At 44.5% G+C, this 25,562-nt stretch overlaps 1 protein-coding gene across 1 annotated transcript in view; it reads right to left on the bottom strand.

Moving 5' to 3' along the window:
• PRKCB (protein kinase C beta) overlaps positions 1-25,562 on the bottom strand; it is a 358,135-nt gene that overhangs the window by 90,561 nt on the left and 242,012 nt on the right. Inside the window, 5 exon segments of the mRNA XM_070461044.1 lie at positions 253-399; positions 8,908-9,004; positions 19,563-19,697; positions 21,129-21,150; positions 21,153-21,284. Coding sequence (XP_070317145.1) covers positions 253-399; positions 8,908-9,004; positions 19,563-19,697; positions 21,129-21,150; positions 21,153-21,284 — 533 coding nt within the window.

The raw sequence follows: 25,562 nt of genomic DNA, 5'->3' as shown, positions 1-25,562 counted from the left end.
TTTGTACATGGTAGTGTATTTATGTCAAAGACACTCTCTCAATTCGTCCCATGAGTGGGTCCCTTCTTTATCTGCCTGTGACACAGCACTCCGTTTATTTCCTTCACAGTACTGGTTACCAACTGGAGTGTAGCTCTATTTACTTTTCACTGTCTCCCTCACTGGAACATAAGCCCCATATGAACAGCAAATGTGCCTGCCTTGCTAGCTGGTTCCTTCCGCAGCAGGTGCCTCCACCCAGCCACACTGTACCTTGCCAAAGCTGCCTTTTCCCAGCACCATCAGGAAGTTAAAATCGGTCAGTTTCATCCGGTCCCTGTTGCCGTTGTTGTCAAATTTGGAGATGGTGTTGGTCGTCTTTTCTTCAGGGGTCTTGGGCCCAGGGCCGATCTTGGCTCTCTGGAAGGAGAAGCACACAGAAAATACCATCAGAGTTTGAGGATGCCTGTGTTAAGTGTGCAAACTCCAGCACGGAGGCAAGCTGTGGATCCTGCAATTTATGCCCTGACTCGGTGAAAAGCATGGCCTGTATCCACAGTGCAAACTCAAAATGTGAAGGCCAGACTTGGCACCTCCATTTTTCTTTTATCCCTCGTGTCTCATCCACCAGCAAAAACAGTCATTGCTTCCTCCCAGCTGTCTCGAGAATTCCTTCTCCCTTCCATCTCCACCTGTCACCATCTCTCACCTAGACAACCCACCCTGGCTCCCTCCACACTGGGCTTTACATGCAGCAGCTGTGACTTTCATGGCCTCTCTGGTGGTTCAGATAATTAAGAATGTGCCTGCAATGCAGGACACTCGGGTTTGATTCCAGGATCGGCACTCCAGTGTTCTGGCCTGGAGAATTCCAAAGACAGAGGAGCCTGGCAGGCTACAGTCCATGGGGTCGCAAGGAGTTGGACACAACTGAGTGGCTAACACACACACACACTGTGACTTCTGCTTCTTCACACTCAACCAAGTCAACAAAGCTTAAAATGCTTCAGTAGTGACCCATCAGTTTTAAGATCCTCGGGGCTTTCACGGGCCCAGACGACTCAGTCTGATCAGGCTCTACCCGCTTTTCCAATCTCTTCACTTCTTGGGTCCTTCTTCCCTACAACCCAGCTTCATTGTCCTTTCGCATCCTTGAGTCCCAGGGCCCTCCTACCTCAGGGCCTTTACACTTAGAGTTGCCCCTGTGTGGATGACTATTGTCTCCCCTTCACCAACCTGGTTACCCCCTGCTCCACGTTCTAACTTCCTCAGGGAAGTCTTCCTGGATTCTCTGTCTGGATAAGATGTCCCTATCTGCTCCCTTCATCCACCTCACTTTCCATTTATGCTGCAGGTAACTGTCTGTTCACTTGATTTCCCAACAGACCGGAAACCTTCCGGGGCAGGGAGTATGTCTTATATTCCACAATATCCCGGACAACCAGCAAAGTTTCTAGCTAAATATTTTGTTGTATGCATGGATGGATGAGGCCCATGTTGGTCCTCAGTGCAGTCGGGGAGAGGCTTGCTGTTGTGAGTAGCAAAATGATGCCTCCGAATGGCAACAAATTCCGTGAAATCAGGGGACAATAGGAGACCAGCCTATTTATAATTGGAGTCTAAAGTTGCAGGGGGGATGTCCTGTAGGACTGAGCCCTTAACCTATGAGGTTTGTGCTGACTCTGAGTAACTAGTGTCCAAACTGAATTAAATTGTAGAACACCTAGTTGGTGTCCATAGAGAACTGGAGAATTTCTTGGGATGGAAAACCCACACACTTGGCTTTGGATGTACTGTGAGACTGTTAAGTTTTCCTCCATGGGATATGTAGTTTTTCGCACCTGGCTTCTCTCACTCATCATAATGGTCTTGAAATTCACTCACGTCGTTTGCTGCATGCACGAACCAGCGGTTTGCTTTTGTACTGCTGAGTAGCATTCACTCTTTAAGTTCATCCCTTCTCTTGTTCACAGGCATTTGTGTTGTCTCCGCATTTTGGCTACTAGCAAGGTATTCAAGAGGATTCTTGGTCCAGTTATTTTTTAATAAAGATCTGTCGAGATTTAGGTGTCTCTGGGACAACCCAGTGAAAATAAATACCCAGTGAGCCGTTGTATTATGTGGGTTTCAGGTTAAGAAGTAACATAAGAATTGGAGATGGATTTGAGATTTAAGGCATGGAGGAGGTAGTTAAAAGCAGGTCACCAGGGAAACTGCAAACAAGAAAAGTGTAGGGACCTCCCTGGTGGCCCAGTGGTTAATACTTTGCCTTTCAAGGCAGGGAGTGTGGGTTCGACCCCTGGTCAGGTGGCTAAGATCCCACAGGTCTTGGGGCCAAAAAACCAAAACCAAAAACAGAAACAATTTGTAGCAAATTCAATAAAGACTTTTTAAATGGTCCACATTAAATTTTTTTTAAAAAAAATTTTTAAAAAAAGAAAGAAAACAGTCTAGAACAGAAGCCACATTGCTTTTGGAGGCCATATCCTCCCGTCATCCCAAATCCTCACCCTCCAGCTCCCAGAGATTTTCCCAGGCTGCTCTGATCCAAACACGTCCCCTCCCTCCCTCCTGCCCCACTATCTCCCTCCTGCCCCACCAGCCCCTTGCTTTATTACGATGTCTCTGAACCCTGACTCAGGGCCCACCTGATTCACACACTCCAATCTCCAGCCCATGAAGATCCATGTCCTGACCATGCCTGGTCCCCAGTCCCTGTTCCAGCCCTGAGATTTGCTTCCCTCCACCTGGAGGGCCCAGCATGCCCCCCAAAGGGGAAGGAGTGAGGCATGCCCACTTTCCCATTTCTCCCTTTGATTGCTTAGAGGAAATCTTTTTTTCCTGTTCTTCAAGGAGCAGCAAGCGGGAAACAACTTCATTCCTCAGTCCTGCAAGCAACCTTCTCTCTTCTGAATTCCACACCCCATCTCAATTTGCTTGTGTGACTTTCCTCTTAGGTAAAGTGGGCTTATACTGTAGACAGATGTCTGTGTCCTCCCCAAAGCTGACACATGTTGACATCCTAACCCTCAAAGGTGATGGTGTTAGGAGGTGGGGCCTGTGGGAGGGGATTAGGTCATGAGGCTGGAGCCCTCAGGGATGGGATTAAAGAGACCCTGAAGAGTTCCTTTGCCCTCACATGTGAGGACACAGTGAGAAGATGGCTATAAACCAGGAAGCAGAACCTCACCAGACAACAATTCTGCCGGCACCTTGATCCCAGACTCTCCAGCCTCCAGAACTATGAGAAATAAATGTTGCTTAAGCCACTCAGTCTATGGCTTTTTTGTGATCAGAACCTGAACTAAGGATGTTATCTTAGCCTCTAGATGCTAGATCAGAAGTCTAATAGCCTGTTGGCCTGGTCCGCACTAATATTTAAATTGCCTGACATCTGTTAAAAATTAGGAGCTGCTGCTGCTAAGTCGCTTCAGTTATGTCTGACTCTGTGCGACCCCATACATGGCAGCCCACCAGGCTCCCCCGTCCCTGGGATTCTCCAGGCAAGAACACTGGAGTGGGTTGCCATTTCCTTCTCCAATGCATGAAAGCAGAAAGTGAAAGTGAAGTCGCTCAGCTGTGTCCGACTCTTAGCGACCTCATGGACTGCAGCCCGCCAGGCTCCTCCGTCCATGGGGTTTTCCAGGCAAGAGTACTGGAGTAGGGTGCAGACGTCTTATTAAAAACCCAAATCCCTGCTTCTTCTAAAGAAGTAGATCTGGCAACACTGGGCTCATCCATAAGGCACAGTGCCTGTAGATGGGACATACGGGCTCCAGTTTATCTCGTTTACCGCTCTCGCCACCAGCCCTGCTGTCTCATACAAAGCTCTCCTCCCCTTATTGTTATCTGCCCAGATCCTAGACACATTTGGGCTTGTGATCTTTGGAGGACAAGAATCCTGTCCTGTGTCCCTTGGAACTTCCAGCCACCTCGTGCTTAGCAAGGTCCTCCATCAAACAGCAAACACATTTTAAAACTGAGGCCAGTCCAGGTTGGATGCATGAGACAAGTGCTCGGGGCTGGTGCACTGGGATGACCCAGAGGGATGGGATGGGGAGGGAGGTGGGAGGGGGGTTCAGGATGGGGAACACATGTAAATCCATGGCTGATTCATGTCAATGTAAGGCAAACACCACTACAATATTGTAAAGTAATTAGCCTCCAACTAATAAAAATAAATGGGGAAAAAAAAAACTGAGGCCCAAATTTAAATGATCTTCTGTCTTGCTGGGCTGGATATACCTTCAGAAACAGGAATACACTAATGGTTGCCTTTTCATGTCTGCAATTTAGAGCCCCAGGACTCGGTGCTCAAAGACAGCAGACAGAGGCGCTTCTGAGAAAGAGCCCTGCCTCTTGCCAGGCTGTGCCAGGGGAGAATGAAGGCACCTGGGCTGCCAGGCTCCAGGGCTCCGTTTCAGATGAAGAATGTCTGTCTTGGCTTAATCTAAACTCCTCTACCACTCCTACCCTCTGCAAGGAGCTCCGAGGGCACTTCCGTACCCAACGGTGGTGGCAGAGAGTCCAGTAGGTTACAAGTCTATGTTGATGCTCCAAACCCCCAAGAAGTCCTTCCAAAGACCAGGAGGAGCAGGTCTGCAACATTATTTATTCTGTATGTATTCTGGGAGGATGATAATGAATGGGCTGACATCTGAATAATATCACATGCCAGGCTGGTTTATTTATTCAATTTTTTTTTATTTGGCTGCACCAAATAAAGGTCTTAGTTGCGACATGCAGGATCTAGTTTCCTGACCAGGGGTCGAACCTGGACCCCCTGCACTGGGAGTACAGACTTAGCCACTGGAGCACCAGGGAAGTCCCCAGAGTGCATCATTTCATTTACTGCCATAGACCCTCCAGAGAGCAGAAGTGTCATGATACCCCCCTTTGCAGATGGGGAATCGAAAGCTCAGAGATAAAGTAACTTGCCTTCAGCACCCAGCAAGGAAGGGACAGAGCTGGGACTCAAATGCAGGCAAGCAGGCTCTTGAACCACCTGAACGGCACAGGCTATGCTGCACAGATGTAGCCCCAGTCATCCAGCCAAGACACATAGGCTCCCCGCCCCTCCTCTCTACACCTGGGCTGCTGGCTGCTGACACCTGTGACTCTGTCTACAGGCTCATTTCCTGACTGCAGGAGCAAGCATAGTCACTGGCAGGCCACGTTGAAATTGCTGGCAAGTTAATTCCCCAGAAGCAGCCAGTGACGGAAGGGGGACTGGCGGATAATAATTCAGCTGCCTGCTCCTTGACTGGAAACCCTGTGGCCCATGCTAAACCCCAGCTAAAGAAGGATTAAACCCCAGTTGCCCACAGTGGTAATTTGCTGACAGTACATCCTTTCCCAACTCACTTCCTCTCCCTGCCTCACTTCCTCACTACGCTAGATGCTTACTGGGGTCACTGCAAAGCTCCTCTGTCCATGGAATTCTCCAGGCAAGGATACTGGAGTGGGTTGCCACGCCCTCCTCCAGGGGATCTTCCCAACCCAGGGATCAAACCTGAGTCTCTTATGTCTCCAGCATGGCAGGTAGGTTCTTTACCACTAGCACCACCTGCTGCTGCTACTGCTGCTAAGTCGCTTCAGTCGTGTCCGACTCTGCAACCCCATAGACGGCAGCCCACCAGGCTCCCCCGTCCCTGGGATTCTCCAGGCAAGAACACTGGAGTGGGTTGCCATCTCCTTCTCCAATGCACGAAAGTGAAAAGTGAAAGTGAAGTCGTTCAGTCGTGTCCAACTCTTAGCGACCCCATGGACTGCAGCCTACCAGGCTCCTCCGTCCATGGGATTTTCCAGGCAAGAGTACTGGAGTGGGGTGCCATTGCCTTCTCGAAGCACCACCTGAGAAGCCCCTAAAGAAACCATGTGTGCTTGAATCCTGATAGTCTGTTTCTGGGGAAACTCAAAGTGAGACAGTGACCAGCTGAGGGATGTTAGAAAGTTGCTTAACCTCTCTGGGCCTCAGTTTCCTCATCTATAAAAGATAAAGGGGGATGATAGGAGTACCAACCAATCAAGGTGGTTGTAAGGATTGAATTATATGAGTTAATACTTCTAAAACACTTAACAAATGGCACATAGTGAGCACTTTATTAAATCAAAAATTGCTATGTAAATAGATAGCCAATGGGAATTTGCCGTATGACTCAGGAACTCAAACGGGGACTTTGGAATAACCTAGAAGGGTGGGAATGAACGGGAGGTGGGAGGGAGTGGGAGGGAGATTGGAGAGGGAGGGGATATATTCATGTTGATGTGTGACAAAAATCAAACCACTATTGTAAACCAATCATCAATCAATTAAAAATAAATAAACATAAAAAAAAATAAAACAAACAACCAAAAAAAAAAAATGCCTACGACTGTCAGAAGACCCATTTGGAGCCAAGCAAAATGGAGCCCTCCCCGGCCGATCAGCAAGGCCATGGCCGGACAGAAGTCCCCAAACAGCCTCTTCCGATGTCCTGAAACAGACCACGAGTAGTAACTTCACCAAGCTCACCCTACCATGAAATTCTATTACGCCAATTTCTGCAGCTCGATTTTACCGTCACTCAGAATTTCTCCAGATAAGAGGCTTGAAAGTAATTTCTGAGTCATTCTGGGTGCTAATTGGTTATTGCACAGGGATTACATTTCTCACGTTCAAGGTCAACTGAAATTCCTCTATGTGTCTGGGAACAATTTTCAGTCTCTTGGAAACATTTTTTTAATCAACAAACTATGGTGTGGAGCGATTACCACTCAGGCATAAACAAGCGTTTGCAGGCTCTTGCGGGAAATAAAGGGACACGTTTTGTTGCACGCAGATAAAACAACCCTTTCCTTCAAGCCAATAACTGGCCCAGACAAATGCTCTGTGCATGTAAGAAATGTTTTCCTGGGTGTTCTGAAATGTCACCCCAGCTGCCCTAAGACAGAAGAAATCATTTTGCAAAACTGAGACTTCATTTTATATAAGAAAACACTGGTCTTTTTTTTTTTTTCCATCCACAAGAGGACAATCTTAACTCTGCAGGAAATGGACACCACTCCATCACAAAGTTGAGAGAAGGAGCTGGAAAGAGCTCTGTGGAAGGCCTGCCCTCCAGTCCTACCTTTTTAAAAAAAAAAAAAAAATCAGTGTCCAGCTCTTGTTTATTTATTTATTTCCTTTTGGCTATGCTGGGTCGTCACTGCTGCACACGGCGTTTCTTTAGTTGCAGCGAGCAGGGGCTACTCTTTAGCTGCAGTCCTCGGGCTTATCACTGCGGCCACTTCTCTTGTTGCGGAGCACAGACTCTAGGGCACGCAGGCTTCAGAGTTTCAGCGCACGGCCTCAGTAGTCATGGTGGCCAGGCTTAGCTGCCCCGCAGCATGTGGGATCTTGCCAGACCAGGGATCAAATCCATGTCCCCTGAATTGGCAGGCGGATTCATAACCACTGGACCAGCAGGGAAGTTCCCAGTGTCCAGTTCTTAACTCTCCTAGGAGGGAAAGTCCTTTCATCCACTCATTTGGGCTTGAGTGGCCCTGTGAGGATGAACCTGTGATCAAGTTCTCTGGAGAATGACTGAGGAGCCCAAGGCCAACATGTTTACTCCACTTGCTTCCATGATAGGAAGTCCCACTGGGTCAGAACCATCAGCAGGTTTTATGGAGGGTGCAGGCTCAAGACAAGGGTCGGGATCCAAGTACTATTTCTATCTAGCTGAGGGGACTCTAAGAGGGTTCTTGGAATAAATGCCCAAACCCTTGCCAAAGCCAGCACAGTCCTTCTACTCTGACCCCCACCACCTCCCAGCCACACTTTGAACTCACACTTTGCTCTCTCTGCTCCAGCCACATGGGCCGTCTTTGAGCATTCCATAGTTGCAATAGATTGCCCACCACAGGGCCTTTACACCTGCTCCTCTTGGAATGAAAGGCTTTTTTCCCCTCTTTACTCGGTTAACCTCCCGTGTTTCCTCAATGGTTCCTTCCCTGTCCTCTAAGACAACGTTGTATTTCCCTCTTACATCTTCTCAAAACACCAAGGACCTCTCTGTCGCAGAACTTTACCTGGTCACATTCAGCCTCTATTTACTTGTGTGATTACTTGATGAATAACAATGACAGTAACCTATTTCATTTTAGATACTTCATACATTTTTTTCAGAGTTAGTAGGCCATCACTGCTTATCTAGAATTGGTGATTTCCCATCAGACTTCGTATATTAAGTTCCTGTGAACAAAATAATGTGTTTTCCCTTATGAAACTACTTTAAAATCACTCAATACACACATAATGAAAGAACTCAAACCTATTTCCCCAAAGTGTTTTCTTTGTAAAACTGGGATATGTCCTACACACCTTCGCGTCCCATATATGCCCCAAACTCCTGGAAAATGGAGTTTATGTGGCCCCACAGGGGAGAAGGGGTCTGCCTGGGGTAGGAACAGGCCAGCACTGCTGCCCAAGGTCAGAGCCAAGGGCTCCTAATCTTGGGAAGATGCAACTATAGGTATTTCAGGGAGTTACCAGCACAGTCAATTCCACAGTACCATCCCACCGACAACAGATCCAAATCCAGACTCCAGACCTCAGCAAGCCTACTTGACTCAGCTTCCAAAATCTAATCACTACCCTATCCACTGTTTTCATTCATCGTTACTGACATTCTTGTCCAAGCCACCATCCGAATGACCCAGGCAGTGAATGAACACTTTTAAGGAACGGTCTAAATCTGACTGAAGACAGGAAGGCAGAATGATGTCACAAGGCAGGGAACACTTAATTGAGATCGTCAAGGATAAGTAGTTTTCTGGGAGGTGGAACCACATTTCAAAGCCCCAGAATCGTGGAAGGCCTTGGTAGCAATCACACCATGAACAAGAAAAACAGCACAGAGGCAGACTCAGCTGGGTCCCACTGATGCTGAAAGAAAGCCATCTCACCTCAAATTTCTGTCGCAGCTCCTCGTTGCCCTCACTGCCTTCCGGGGGCACGGGCACGTTGAAGTACTCTCCTTCTTCCTGACTCAGTAACTTAAACCTAGAGGGAGCAAAGGAAAGACAAACTCCATGACGCTACTTAATATTCTGATGACGTGGATAAGGGAGGGGTCTACAGAAAACTGCTTTAAAAACATGTGTTGATCGGTTTTTGTTTGGGGATGTATCTCTCTCTGTGTGTGTAGCTAGATATACTTTGTGTATGTGTATACACACACACACACACACACACACACACACACACACATATATATAGGAGCAGAGAAACTTTTGTTTGGAGCAGAGAAAGGTTTATTGCAGGGCCACACAAGGAGAACAGGTGGCTCATATGCAAAAAACTCAAATTCCATGTTGGTTTTCCAGGAAGAGGTTTTCTTTTCTTTTTAACTTTTTGTTTTATATTGGAGTATAGCTGATTAACAATGTTGTAATAGTTTCAGGTAGGCGGAAAAGGGACTCAGCCATATAAATATATATATACACACACACACACACACACACACATACATGTATTCATTCTCCCTCAAACTCCCCTCCCATCCAGGCTGCCACATAACATTGAGCAAAGTTCCCTGTGCTATATACAGTAGGACTCTGTTGATTATCCATTTTAAATATAACAGTATTTACATGTCAATCCCACATTCCCTATCTCTTCCCTCATTTATATTTTTATAACCATCAGAAAGATATCATGAAAAATATGTTTATAGAATGAAAAGTTCTTCATCAGCCTCTCTACACACACATAGACACACAGGATTTTCTTGGTTATAACACTCAGTGTTTCTATCCATTTTTTTTTTTTTTTGGCCCATTAATGGATGTTAAGAGTTGAACCATAAAGAACGCTGAAATGTCGAAGAACTGATGCTTTTGAACTGTGGTGCTGGAGAAGACTCCTGAGAGTCCCTTGGACAGCAAGGGACCAATCAATCCTAAAGGAAATCAACACTGTATATTCATTGGAAGGACTGATGTTGAAGCTCTAATACTTCAGCTGTCTGATGTGAAGAGCCCACTCATTGGGAAAGACCCTGATGCTGGGAAAGATTGAGGGCAAGAAGAGAAGTTGAAATGGCTAGATAGCATTACCGACTCAGTGGACATGAGTTTGAGCAAACTCCAGGAGATAGTGAAGGACAGAGAAGCCTGGCATGCTGCAGTTCACAGGGTCGCAAAGAGTCGGACACGACTTAGTGACTGAACAACAGCAAAGCGCTTTCTGATTCTGAAAGAAGGCCAAGGCTCTCCCACTGTACCACGCTGTCCCAGCATTTCTACCCCCTTTCACTGCAACACACTGCCACCTTGCCACTCAGCGCTCGGCAGCGCTTGGAAGACTATGGACTTCACTCAGTGATGCTGTTTCTCTATACAGACACCTTCCCAAAGTGTCTGGTAGTCAAGCTACTGAGAAAGTACCCAAGTCCTGGAGTCAAACCATGCCTAGGTCCAAATTTCATCTCTTCCCTTGCCTCTTAGGGTGATTGAATAAGCTAGGAAGATCCCTCGAGCCTTGATTCTTCTCATCTATAAACAGGAATAAAAGCCTTTTCCATAGGATTATGGTGAAGTTGACACATGATGTATAATAATAAGATGATAAGCCTGGTGGCTGGCATTTCGTTGTTGCTCAGTCGTGTCCATCTCCTTGTGACTCCATGGACTGTAGCACGGAAGGCTTCTCTGCCCTTCATCATTTCCTGGAGCTTGCTCAAACTCATGTCCATTGAGTTGGTGATGCCATCCAACCATCTTGTTCTCTGTCGTCCCCTTCTCCTTCTGCCCTCAATCTTTACTGGCATCAAAGTCGGCTCTTCACATCAGGTAGTCAAAGTACTGGAGCTTCAGCTTCAGCATCAGTCCTTTCAGTGAATATTCAGGACTGATTTCCTTTAGGATGGACTGGTTGGATCTCCCTGCAGTCCAAGGGACTCTCAAGAGTCTTCTCCAACACCACAGTTCAAAAGCATCAATTCTTCGGCGCTCAGCCTTCTTCATGGTCCAACTTTTGCATCCATATGTGACTGCTGGAAAAACCATAGCTTTGACTATACAGACCTTTGTTGGCAAAGTAATGTCTCTGCTTTTCAATATGCTGTCTAGGTTGGTCATAGCTTTTCTTCCAAGGAGCAAGTGTCTTTTAATTTCATGGCTGCAGTTACCATCTGCACTGATTTTGGAGCCCAAGAAAATAAAATCTGGCATTTAGCAAGTGTTTAATAAAAGGCATCATCATCATTGTTAGTGATATTCATATTATTATAATAAACAAAATGGTTTCAATTTGTTTCTAGACCACAAAGATATTTTCATCTAGTCAGACTGAGATGAGCGTGAGGAAGGAAGAGGGACGTTCCAAAGACAATTAAGTCATTGGGTGAAAAAAGAACCCCAAATTCCTCACTCCCAAAGACTTCCTAAGCAGAATTTACAGTTTTCATCACAATGTTTTTCTCCATTCACAAATCTTCCTCAGCAGCTTCTAAAAATAGACAGATAGGTGACTCAAAGCCAAGATGCCAGTTTGAGCCCAGATGCCTCCACACTTAATAGTCAATGCTCATCTTCCAAACTTCCACTGAAATTACCAAAGAAATATAAAAATAAGAGAACATCTGTATCTTTGCTGGAAATCAAGAAGGGTGCTATCCACAAAGCAGGAACTTCCAGGAAGTTCCACAAATTAAAGTACCAGTAAGAGAGCATGGAACAGTCTTTGGCAAACTTCATCCACCTTTGTGGATTTTGCTAAATCTGGATGTTATTATCAACTTAATGTTTTCATTTAATTGTCTCTTTTTAAAATAATACATTCACTTTAAAAGGACACTCTATATCTCTTCCTTGTAAAGAAAATGAATGTCATTGGTTAAGCAGAAAATACGTATCTGTGAAAAATTAAACATATGCAAATCAAAGTTACTCATACATATGGCTGATTCACTTTGCTGTATAGCTGAAAATGGCATAACATTGTAAAGCAACGATACTCTAATAAAAAGTGAAAAAAAAATTAAATGGTATTGCTTACCAAAGGCTCTGAGACTAACGCCAGCCCCCCCTACTTTGTTAAAATGGGGGCTCAGCAAACAGCAAGGGTTAAAGTGCATTTAGGCTACATCAGGGCCCTCTGAGACTTTCTCTGCAGTCAACTCAAGAACTGAGAAGGATAGCTTTGTCCAGTTACGGTTCTATATGGCCAACACCTCAACCGTGCACTACCTAACCCATTTGGGGTAGAAAGTATTTTAGAAGATATACATTAAAGGGGATTGACCAGCTGTGATCAGTCAATGGGAACCTCACAGGACCCCGCGGGCAACCCTGGATCGGACCACCAGAGATAGGATGAGGGTGACCAATCTCGATCCCTATTCAGGAGGCGCAGGACACACCAGCACCTGGGGTACTGGTCAGAGCAGGCGCCCCCACCCCTCACACTGGCTGTGGCCAGGACACTGTCACCACGGCCTCTGGATGTGGACAGTGAACCCATCAGAAAAGAGGAACAGGGATCCCTTCCAGCTTTGAGACGCACAAAGCCAGCAGGCAGGAGACGGCCCACCATCAGGCAGCAGGGCAGCTGTCTCAGGCCATGGCCCTCCCCCCAGTATCTACAGGACCAGGACCCCAGACCTGGCAAAGAACAGTTTCTTTGTCCCTTCATCTGGATATGATAGATTAGAACTGGACACTCAGGTTCCTTGGGCTTCCCTGGTAGCTCAGATGGTAAAGAATCTGCCCGAGATGCCAGAGAACTAGGTTCAATCCCTGGGTCAGGAAGATCCCCTGGAGAGGAGCATGGCAACCCACTCCAGAGTTCTTGCCTGGAAAATGCCATGGACAGAGAAGCCTGGAGGGTTACAGTCCATGGGGTCCAGAGTGTCGGACACGACTGAGCGACTAACTCACACCACACACTCACACTTCTATGCTCACCCTTCCAATGGAGGGCACCCTTCCTATGGAAGAAACTCACTCACATAAAGAGAAACAATGAGGAATCCAATTTCCAAGAAATAGAACCAGTGTCAAAAGAAACAAAGTTCCAAAAAATACCTAACTCATATTTTCCGTGAGTTCCAAGAGGTGAATGCATCTATGAAGCAGGAACAATTTGAACTTAGGAAAAACCACTTTCAGAAAAAAAAAAATATATAATTACTAAGCTTTAAAAATCCACTGGAGACAGTGAACACTAGGATGGATAATCCAGTAAACAATTAGGGCATTAGAGGACAAACTTGAGAACTTTTCCTGGCAGTTGGATTGATATTTATTATGCTAATTAGATTTGAATGGAATGTTTTATATACCACTAAGAAAAAAAATGCATATCACCAAAATTAACATACAACATAAAAGAAGGGAATATTACAACCTATATTTCAGCAAAGACAGTATTATCCCTCTTATATAAAAACTTCTAAATTAGTAAGAAAATGATAGGCAAAACACAGTACATAGTCATTTATGAAAACAAAAAAAAGGCAATATATAAATGAAAGCATTCAACATAATTAGTAACAAATGTATGTAAATAATAAATATTTATATTATAAGAGTATATATAAAATATACATAACATTATGCATGTATATTATCTAAATATGTATATATAATTAGTAACAAAACATGTATAGCTTCTGCATCATCTTTCAAATTTATAATACCAGATGTTGACAAGCGTGGGTGAAACGAAAATCTCAACACAGCACTAGTGAGATTGTAAATTGATTGAAAAAAATGATAGAACAATATGGTAAATACTTTAATAATGCATATATCCTCAAAGCTATTGATTCCAGGCTTAAGAATTCATTAGGAAATAATTAAGGCAAGGGCTTCCCAGGTGGTTCAGTGGTAAAGAATCTACCTGCTAATTCAGGAGACACAGGTTTGATCCTTGCATCGGGAGAAGGAAATGGCAACCCATTCCAGTATTCTTGCCTGGAAAATCCCATAGACAGTCCATGGGGTCAAGAGTCGGACACAGTTTAGCGACTGAGATATTTAAAGCAAAGATTTCACTATAAGTATGTTTACTGTAGGATTATTTATATAGGTAAACATTGCACATCTTATAATAATATTATTATGTAAATTGAGGCATAGCCATAAGAATGGACTATGTGAGGCTATTAAAAAGATGTTGCCCAAGATTACAAATAGTAAATATAATCTTTCTATTGAAATGTACACAGAACAATTAGCAACATTGACCATACACTAAGCTAAACTGAAGAAAAAAGATTGGCAAGGAAAACATGAAAAATGCACAGGCCATATTCTCTGGCTATAAAGCACGAAAACTGTCACTGAACATTAGTAATAAAAAGGTAAATAAAAAGTTAAGACTAGAGGCTATAAAACATGACTAAGGAAAAGCATGTTAGAAGGGAAATTAAAAATACAACTGCAGACTTCGAGTAAGCCACAAAAGCTCAAATGCAATGTATCAAAACAGAAATTTCTGTTCCCGCCAATGCTTGCTTGTTATTTTTAAAGAGCAGAGTAAGTTAAGAGAGAAAAAAATAAATTAGCCAAATATTCAACTGAAATTCAAAGACAACCACAAAACAAACCTACGGGAAAGAAGAAAACCGAAACACAGAACTGATATACAAATCCCAGACTCTTTGAAGAAAGAAAAAAAACAACAACAGTGAAACAGATAAACTTCTGAAAAAACAAGGGGAAAGAAAGAACATGGTATAAAGACACAAAATTAGAAACAAAGGAGGGGGTTTGACAACAGACACAGAACTGGCATCAGAGCAGCAGATGGGGGCCCGGGACTGGTGCGTCACATCTGGATGCCTTCCTTGCTGTTTCTGCCAGGCGGCCTTAAATGAGAACCACAGAAGAGCAGGGAGCACTCGGCCCCTTCCAGAGGGGCACATTGAGCCTCACAGAGGAAATGGGACACACCCTAGATCACACAGGGTTAACAGAATTTCTGGGTCAGGACTTCCCCGGTGGTCTGGTGGTTTAGAATCCACCGTGCAATGAAGGGGGTGTGGGTTCAATCCCCGGTCGGGGAACTAAGATCCCACACGCCGTGGAGCAACAAAGCCCCTGCACCCCAACTGGAGAGTCCGTACGCCACAGTGAAAGATCCCGCATGATGCAACTAAGACCCAATGCAGCCAGATGAATAAATATTTTAAAAAATATATCTGTTTAAAAAAAAAATTCTTGGGTCAAGAGCCCAAATTTCTAGCATCTGGTATATTTCAAGGTAAGACAGCATCATGGATGTCTTGGCCCTCAATCTGAAGAGCACTTTTATCTACAGCATCTGAAGAGGGCTTTTATTTTTGCAGAAGTTCCCTTCCTACTATTATTTCATCAACTTCGAAACTATCCCAAGAGATAGATGGAGGCGGTTGCTGTAATTACTCCTGATGAATGGAATCAGACCTGCTAAGCAGCCTGTGGTACAGGCGGTGGAGTCTGAGGTCACAAGGTGTCTCACCGGTCAGAAGAGCGAAGCTTCCAGTCTGCCTTCTAGGCCCCCAACATACCAGGGGGTAGAATGGGTTGTGTAGGTGCTTAGATGCTGGCATCACAGAGACCCAGACCTGATCTCCAGCACTGTCATTCATGAGCTGTGTGCGCTGCACCCTCTGATCAACTACTTTGATCCAGGGAACAATGTTCCACCCAGAAATGCTGGGAGAAGCAAAGGCTGATGGAAGTGTAAATGCAGTCATATTGGACTTACTCCCGGTGGCCCATCCCTTATCAGCAAGCCATTCTGTCTTCTCTGCACTCTGCCATTTGCTTCAAGGGGGGAGACAGGGCAGGCGCTGGCCCAGGAAGAAGGATGTGGCCCTTGTGGGAGACAGCCCTGCCCTTAGGGGCCTGGAGAACCACAGGAAGGAGATGGGGGGCACGGGGTGAAAGCAGAGGGCTTGGGGCCCCGGCCTCCAGAGCCCTGGGCAGAGACCTCCACGAGGGCCACAGCAGCAGCAGCTGCAGGGGGAAAGACAGGGCTCCGAGATGGAGCTCCTGGATCTGCACTCGGGAGACTCAGAAGTGAGAGGCCATGGAAGCGCTGAGCAGGGTGGGGCCTGGCAGCAGCCCAGGGGTGTGACGAACAGGACAGGCACTGCGAAGGGACCTCACAATCAGAGGCAATAGCCGAGAACCTGGGACTCCAGCACAAGCCAGAAGGATGCCCCCACAGCTGGGGGGTTGAGGGGAGAGCTGTCCTGCCTCTCTGGGCGCTGGTTCAGGGACCAGGCAGGGTTGATCACTCTGCGGCAATGAAGCCCAGGAGCCACTATGTGCAGTGAAGGTTCCCTTCTCCTCGGCCGCCAAGAGGTCACAAAACTGCATAAGAAAGTCTAGGTCCATTATAGAAAATAAAGCAGCTATATTTTTTCCGCACAGCTGACTAACGCTGTATCAATGCATGATTTCAGGACACCTGGGAAGAGATCAGCCCAGAGCCTGGCACTAGAAAGAGTCAATAAGAGGCAGCTATTGTTATCATAATTATTATTATTATGTTCTCTCCTGTCTCATTTATACCCTCAGGGATCATGCATTCTTTCTGTTTAACCTCTTTACACTTGATTTAAAGAGGAAGGAACAAGCAATCTGAGTAGCAACGCTGAGAGCCTGCAAAGTCAAATCATCTGGATGTCAAGAAAAATTATCCAGAACTTGGGGAAAAGGCAAAAGGATGATGGTGTGACCTTTTAATGTCATGCCTGAGCATTTTCTAATTAGTTATCTCCTTCCTCTTGGTTCTATTATTTATTATTCACAATCCAGTAAGATACAGATGGTCTCCCAAGTCTGCAAAGACAGATGTCAACTTTTAGAAATCCGAGGTGAGATTTTGTTCTTCAGTCTGGTAGATACGATAACCTCCAAAATTGTGATTTTACTGCCTTGTTTAACAACAGCCAGTTTTACATCTAACTTAGCCAAGTTATTTCAGCGTTGCTTTGTCTGAAAGTGTAAGTGAAAGTGTTAGTTGCTCATTGGTGTCCAACTCTTTGTGATCCCATGGACTACAGCCCACCAGGCTCCTCTGCCCGTGGAATTCTCCAGGCAAGAATACTGGGTAGCCATTCCCTTTTCCAGGGGATTTTCCTGGTCCAGAGATCAAACCCATTCTTTACCATCTGAGCCACCATGGAAGCCTGACAAAAATTCCTCAAACCTATGGAATCAGGCATTCATCTTCCCAGCTTCCTCACTCATGAGCTAAGGAAAACTTTAACAAATGTCATTATCTTTTTTTATGAGAATTATGTCTTTTAACTTTTGTGATTGGGCTTTAGCACACTTCTGTTTAAAATTTTAAAAAATTTTTATTGGCATATAGTTAATTTATAATGTATTAGTTTCTGCTGAACAACAAGGTGAATTAATTATACATATACCTATATCCACTCTTTTTTAGATTCTTTTTCCATATAGGTCATTACAGAACCCTGAGTAGACTTCCTTGTGCTATACAGTAGGTTCTTATTATTAATAGTTGTCTATTTTATATGTAGAATGTGCATGCCTACTCTTTCATGTCTGATTGTGACCCCATGGACTGTAGCCAACTAGGCTCCTCTGTCCATGGGATCTTCCAGGCAAGAATACTGGATTTTCCATACAAGAATACTGGAGTGAGTTGCCATTTTCTTCTCCAGGTATCTTCCTGACCCAGATATCAAATCCATGTCTCCAGCACTGGCAGGCAGATTCTTTACCAGTGAGTCACCTGGGAAGCCCCATTTTATACACAGTAGTGTGTCTATATCCATCCCAGTCTCCCAATTTATTCCTTCTATCCTCCCCACCCCCAGTAACCATAAGTTTATTTGCTGCTTCTGTAACTCTGTTTCTGTTTTGTAGATAAGTTCCCCCAAAAGAGTACAAGTGAACTTATCAGCACGCTTTTTTTATGGTCTCAGCTTCTGCATTCTTTCACGTCTCTCACCATGTTATCGCTGATTAGTTATTTGTGTAATTTCTTCTTCAAGGTTTTTCATCCTTTTCCAGAAGCTAAGTTTCATGAGGGCATGTCTGTCTTATACTTGATGTATTTCTAAAGACTAGGATGGAGTGAGCACAAACAAATATCTGAATAAAAGCCTATGATAAACGTGGAGGAGAGACAAGGAAGTTGTAAGGTGGACAATGGAAGGACATGAGGTCCCTTGTGAGGTCCCGATGATCCATTCTCTTTCTTGCTAAACCAGTTTGATTCTGACTGTCTTTCACTTATAACTGAAAAAGTCCAGAGCAAGGACCATTCAGAAACGAGACAATTTCTCTTAAAGAGACAGGAGCACCCTCCCCACTCCTGCCAAATTACTACGTCTCCCATAGTTCTAGTGCCAAGGTGGACCATCTCTTCTGACTCCTCTGCTCAGATAACTGGGAAAGAAACAGTCACCAAAGAGGACCTATCCAGCCTCTTCGCTGGGAATACTGGGTAAAGATTTTGTTGTTGTTAGAAGCAAACATGCCAGAACAAGGGAGATACTGCAGCTGACAGTGAAAGTAACCAGGGCTTCCCAGGTGGCGCTGGAGGTAAAGAACCCACCCGACAATGCAGGAGATACCACACATGCGGGTTCGATCCCCGGGTCAGGAAGATCCCCTGGAGGAGGGCATGACAACCCACTCCAGTATTCTTGCCTGGAGAATCCCCATGGACAGAGGAACCTGGTGGGAGGTCCACAAGGTCACAAAGAGCTGGATACAGCTGAAGCAACTTAGCATGCGTGACAGTAAGCCCCTAGCACTGTGGGAGTCAGGCTTGGTAAGCAGTCCCGATGAAGAGGCATCTTCTTAAGGAGTCAAAATCTAACAGTGAATTAAACATACCTTTAAAGTAAAGTGTGAGAGCCATTTTAGTGCCCACGGGCCTCTCAAGTCATACAGGTGTGTAAAGTGGGACAGATGTAAAACAATAGGGACTATTAAGGACCACAGCAAATGGGCTTCCCTGCTTGCTCCATTAGTAAAGAATCTGACTGCCATGTAGGAGACCTGGGTTCAATCTCTGGGCCAAGAATATCCTGTGGAATAGGAAATGGCCACCCACTCCAGTGTTCTTGCCTGAAACATCTCATAGACAGAGGAGCCTGGTGGGCTACAGGCCATGGGGTTACACGACTTAGCCGACTAGACCACCAGCATCACCACATCCTGTCAAAAGTAGGTATTAACTACTCAACTGTCCTTATTTGTTACCCTGTAGGCCTAAACTTTTATGGGAAATTTCCTGAGTTTGAAAATACTGACAACTAATTCTTCTTTCTTCTTCTTCTTATTTATTTTATTTTTTGCATGGAAAAGTTTAGGAAAGTGAAGTCGCTCAGTCGTGTCCGACTCTTTGTGACCCCATGGACTGTAGTCTACCAGGCTTCTCCGTCCATGGAATTTTTGCATGAGGACTAAATTAAATGTTATCTACGTAGCAGAGCCAATCTACCAGCTTTCACTTGTGATTCTGCTTTAATCTTTAGGACGAAAAGGAGAAACATTTAGGAGAAAAAGGGAACCATTCTTGATCTCATGTTTCGATGGATCAAGCTATACTGTTGCTCTCAAAGTGAAAGTTTCCTTACCAGCCATCAACACCAGCTTTCTGTAGTTCAGAAATCCCAAACGACAAAGATCCCATGAAGTCATTCCTGCTGGTCAGGTCCCAATCCCAAATCTCTACAGACAGTCTCCTGTCTTTGTCCGACTCTTTCAGCTGGCTGCAAGAAGGAAAAAAATGTCAGTGATTACAGTGATTTCTCAAGCAGATGAAATGTACAAGAGGACAAAGCCCAAAGGTAGGAATGTTTAAAGATTACAAGCTGTTCCAAGAAACAGATTCAGTTTTCATCCCTGGCAAGCTCCCCAGGGAGGCAGAGCTTTTCTGTTTTACAGCCTGTGGTTAAATAGGAAGAGGACCCAGGCCAGCTCTGACCAAGCAGTTCTAACCACTTGCACTGCCTTATGTCCAGGATCCACGATGTTTAGGAAATCCTACTGACACAGTCACTCTAAGAACTATGAATGCCAGTCATGTCATCATGTGAGTGTTTCCACACATGCAGGTTGATGATGAGGTTGAGGAAATGTATGAAGGAAAGAGCCTCGCTGGGGCCAGTCTGGGGGAAATTGTTCTAGGGCATGTCCTTGATGGAGCCTGAGATGAGCCCCCAGTCTTGCTCCGAGAGGGGAAGGAGGAAATGGGGCACCGCAAGAAGTCATGCTTTTGGCCCATGGTCCCTGAAGTTGGCGGGCTTCTCTGGTGGCTCAGAAAGTAAAGAATCTACCTGCAGTGCAGGAGACCTGGGTTCTATCCCTGGGTCAGGAAGATCCCCTGGAGAAGGGAATGGCTACCCACTCCAGTATTCTTACCTGGGGAGTTCCATGGACAGAGGAACCTAGCGGGATATAGTCCATGGAGGTTGCAAAGAGTTGGACACAACTGAGCGACTAACACCTTCACTTTTCCCTGGAGATGGACTGTCACTGAATCCCATCCTACCCTATTCTTGCTGTGGGACACTGGCCTGTTCTTTAACCTCTTTAAGCCGCATTGGTAAACTGGGGATGCAGTGACCAGTGAAGCCAGATCACTTACTACAGTGCTTGCTATACACAGCACATGCTCAGTAACTATCGGCTGATGTATCTCATAATTGTTAGCTCAGATGCACCAAAAAGTGATGCCATGTTCTTGGAGCACTAGCCAAGGAAGACCCTGCATGGCAGCTAGCAGAGAGCTCCTGGCAGGTGGCTGGCAGCTGGCCCAGCATCATCCACACACACAGCCCTAAGCAGGTCATCCCCACACCTTATGGGTTGCATTCTATGTTTGCTGAGACCCAGAGCAACTCCCACAATTTGGCTTCACCTAGCAACACATCACAGTATTTTCCACTCCCCCACATCAGAGACATTCTCAATACTGTATATGAAAAAAAGTTCCAATTTTTACTTGGCTTGCAATGCAAAACTGCAGGTGGAGAGGAAGGAAAGAAGGAAAAAAGGAAGAGAGGAAGGGAGAAAGGGAGGGAGAGAAGGAGGCAGGGAAGGATGGAAGGAAAGACAGGCTGGTAGAGGACCTTCCCAACCTCAGGTGACCCACAACCCAACCTTGCCACCCAGGCTGGGATGCAATAATTTTAACTTACAATCTAAATGTCTCATTCCACTCGGGTTGAGGGAGCACTTGATGGTCTTGGTCTTCTGCTTGCTCTCACTCTTGGGATCAGGAATCAGTTTCAGTTTCACGTAAGGATCTGACAAGCCATTAGGATCCATAGGTACAAGGTTTTTAGCATCTCTTACTAAAAACAGAAAGAAAACAAACAAACCAGTTTTAGCATTAATAACCATAAAGAAAGCTGAGTGCTGAAGAATTGATGCTTTTGAACTGTGGTGTTGGAGAAGACTCTTGAGAGTCCCTTGGACTGCAAGGAGATCCAACCAGTCCATCCTAAAGGAGATCGGTTCTGGGCATTCTTTGGAAGAACTGATGTTGAAGCTGAAACTCCAATACTTTGGCCACCTGATACCAAGAGCTGACTCATTTGAAAAGACCCTGATGCTGGGAAAGATTGAGGGCAGGAGAAGAAGGGGATGACAGAGGATGAGATGGTTGGATGGCATCACTGACTCAATGGACATGGGTTTGGGTGGACTCCGGCAGTTGGTGATGGACAGGGAGGCCTGGCGTGCTGCAGTTCATGGGGTCACAAAGAGTTGGACGTGACTGAGTGACTGAATTGAACTGAATATCTGCTTGCATGAATATATCAAATTTTGTTTATCCATTCATCAACTTTTGACTATTTTAAAAGGTGCTGCTATGAACATGTGTATACTTTGACATTAAAATTTACATATTCTATGATTTCATTTATATGAAACATCCAGAACAGGTAAATCCAAAGAGACAGCAGACTAGCAGCTGCCAGGAGCTGGTGGTAGGTGGGATGGGGAGTTACTACCTAATGGTTATAGGGTTTCCTTTACAGGTGACAAAATTCCTTGGAACTAGATAGAAATGATGGTTGCCCAAAATTGTTAATGTAGTAAATGCCACTAAACTACACACTTAAAAATGGTTAATGGTGCATGTTATCTGAATTCAAAAAGAAAAATAGACAACTGATGTGAACATACAGTACAGCACAGGGAACTCTACTTAATGCACCATGGTGACCTAAATAAGAGGGAAATCCAAGAGGGAGGGGATATATGTATATGTATAGCTGATTCATTTTGCTATGCAGTAGAAGCTAATACAATATTATAAAGCAACTACACTCCAATGAAAGGTAATTAATAAAAAAGTAAAAGCTATTAATAAAAGAGAAAGAACTGCCCTCTAAACCAAAATGCACCTATTATCCAGGCAGCACCCATTAGCTAGCACCTAGACAGCCAAAGGAGAAAGGGCTGGAAAAATAGCAGCATTACAGTTAGGCTTCACCTGAAACCAAGAACACCCTGGGTAAAGGAGGTTTAGCAGGCAAAGGAAGAAGATGCAACTGAGAATAGGAAGGATGAGGAAGCATAAGACATCAGTCTGGAGAAATGGGAAGAAGTTAATTAGGAGTCAGTTCAAACACCAGTAACATAGATGGCCAAGGGAAGGAGATAAGAAAATGAGAACTGTCTAGATCTTGAGGATACTGTGCCAACCATCTCACTTATGATAGGAAAACCCAAAGTAATATATTGATATTAGCAGACTGAATCAAACTATCTGCTAAAAGGCTAATAAACAGTGACTCCTACCCAGAATGCAAAGATGGCTCAACCTCAGAAATCTACTATTAAAATATTCATCACAATTATAGGTCAAAGGGGAAAACCATAGGATCATTGCAATTAGCTAGAAATAACAGGAAATCTCCACAGAACAAAGGACATCTGAAATAATAGCACCAAAGTTAATGGTAAATGCAATCTCACTGAAGTCAGGAATATGACAAGATACCCATTACCACCGGCATCATTCAATATTTGCTCTAAGTGTTTCATAAGTGCAACAAGTTAACATAAAAGTAAAGAATAAAGCATCCCCTTCACTCCCTGAAACCTCGGCTTCCACCTCATCACAGTCACCCCCTTCCTGGTGCTCATCATCCAGAAGTTACACTACTTTCTTAAACTCAACTTTATGTATCCCACAATCTATGCCACTTCCCATTTTCCAGTTCATTAACTCTAGTACCCCACTGCTACAAATCTTTCATCACCAATCAATCTATTGAGCCCAATACATTTTCTCTTTCTCCTCATTCCCTCTTGTCTTTATTCCATTCACCCCCAGCTTAAAGTTTTGGGGGCATTATATTCACTCCCCAAATTTACTCTCAACTCCCTTGCCCCTCTTTCCTTTCATTTTATCTGACAACTAACCACTGCCTGGGATGGAGTGGGGGGCTGACCTGCCTAAGATCATATAGCTAGTGAAGGATTGAGACTGAATAAAGGGAATGAAGAAAGGGCTGAGTGGACTGTCAGAGGAGTGACAGGGACCCCAGGAGGCAAGCTATAACTTATTCTTCACTGACACCATTCTGTACTCTAGCACGTGGCCCCTTCTTCTACTTATCCACAGGCTGAATTTCTACTCCATGTCATCTTGCAAGTTGTATCTCATTTTTGTACCAAAAGTAAGAATTTTTTCTCTTTGATTCAGTTAAGTTCAATAAGCAGGTCCCTAATGTGTTTGGCATTCTGCTAAGTACTGGGGACAGGGGTGCCAACATAATAACATGTTGATTTTGTCTTCAATATCTTATGTTGACCCCCTGTCCCCAGTACCTAGCAGAATAAAACCAAGTTATTCAAAGGAATTTTGGGATCACAAAGAGTTGAACATGACCTGGCAACTGAACAACAACAACAAATTCAAAGTAGAGTTGATTTCTAAGGACACAGTAGCCAGGTCATATAGTATAGTGGATACAGGGCTGTAAGAATCCAGGGTCTGCATCTTGCCTAGCAGTTATTTCACATTTTTGAACCTCAAATTCTTGATCAGTGAAATGGAAAGAATATACCTTGTTTGGTTGTTAAAAGGGTGCAATTAGATAAAGAATATACATTGTTAGCACAGAAACTGGCTCCAAGGGAATAGTCAATAAATGCTAGCTATATTATTGCTTTCACTTTCATATTATTGCTATTTCATTGTTATTACAATTAATATTCAGTGCCCTCTTTTACTACATTGGTTTATTTTTATTATGAAGACTTAATCATTTCCAAATTTTTTCTTGAGAATAAAGCATCTGACTTTTCCATTTGAACCCTTCCAAAAGAATGCTTCTCAACCCTTAGTGTGGACAAGGGTCATCCAGATGACCAGTGAGACGCACATTCCTATGACCCACTCCCACAGATAAGATTCTGATTCATTAAGTCTGGAGTGACACCTGCTCATGTTTCTCTAACAAGTTCCCAAGTGATGCTGATACTGCTGGTCCATAGAGCACACACTAGGTAAAACTTCCCTAGATGATATAATTTCTTAATATGCCCATACACTTTCCCCATGGACTACATACAATCTCCAACTGTTACTTTCATTCACTGAGCCTTCCAAGGAAAACAGCATGTGCCAGTTTCCAGGCTTGGATATTGGAATGACACATCTATCACCCTAGTGAGCTGCATAAAAACATGATTTGAGAGGCTCTGAAGTGCCAGAAACGTGTCTGTCTGGTTGATTGGCAGCACATATGCAAGTGAAAACAGCTTGTCTTTCTTCAAAGACCACACACTCCCTCCCCTGTCTTATAAATTGACAGCACACGACAACCACCAGAACATTCTTCTCTTGTAAGTATGCAACCTCACAGCTCCTTCAGAGTGCTCTTTGTAGGACAAGTATTCTTGAGCCAATCTCATAACTAATGGTTTAAGAATGACCTCTCCCTGGCCATCTACTTCCCATGAAATTTCCAATCCTAACTGAGGCATGATTCCATCTTTCCCCCAACTCTTATAGACCCTTCCTTCTACTTCTGTTCCTTTTGGGTCTATCCTCTCCCAAAGGGGCCAAAAATTTCTCTGAATAGGAACACAGTGGAACTGATTCTGGGACTGTCGGTATTCACATCCCCAAGTGCTCTGGCTACTAAAGTCACTGTATCATGAGCAGTTGAAAGTAGCTGCAGGCTAAGATCCAAAGGCCTGTCCCTCCTGAAGCTTTTCAAAGTAGAGTCATGTTTCCCAGCAGCAAGAGAGCTGTATATGTATCGAGAAAGCAAATCTCTCTAGACCACACTTGGCGAGACTGACTTTGATTTTTCTTGATAAATGTTTCTTTACTATCTCTGTTGAAATTCAGCCAGCCCAGATGGTACAAAATGCTTCACACAAAGCAGAAATAGCAACTGTCCCCCCTGGTGGAAGTTTGCTAAGTGCACAGGAGAAAAGTGTCCCAATCAAGAGAACATTGCTTGCCTTGGGAGTGAAGCTGGTTGGGGGGTAAGATCTGGCTGTTTCCATCAAAGGGCCTTCAGAGCAGACAAGGCCTCTGCGTTCTGGTGCAATTACCTAACACAGTGCTGAATCCAAAAGATAGCATTACTGTTAACTATCTT

This window comes from Odocoileus virginianus, chromosome 33 (assembly GCF_023699985.2).
Source record: "Odocoileus virginianus isolate 20LAN1187 ecotype Illinois chromosome 33, Ovbor_1.2, whole genome shotgun sequence".
Classification (NCBI taxonomy): Eukaryota; Metazoa; Chordata; class Mammalia; order Artiodactyla; family Cervidae; genus Odocoileus; species Odocoileus virginianus.
Note: the sequence above shows the minus strand (reverse complement) of the source record. Positions and strands in the feature narration are given on the sequence as shown.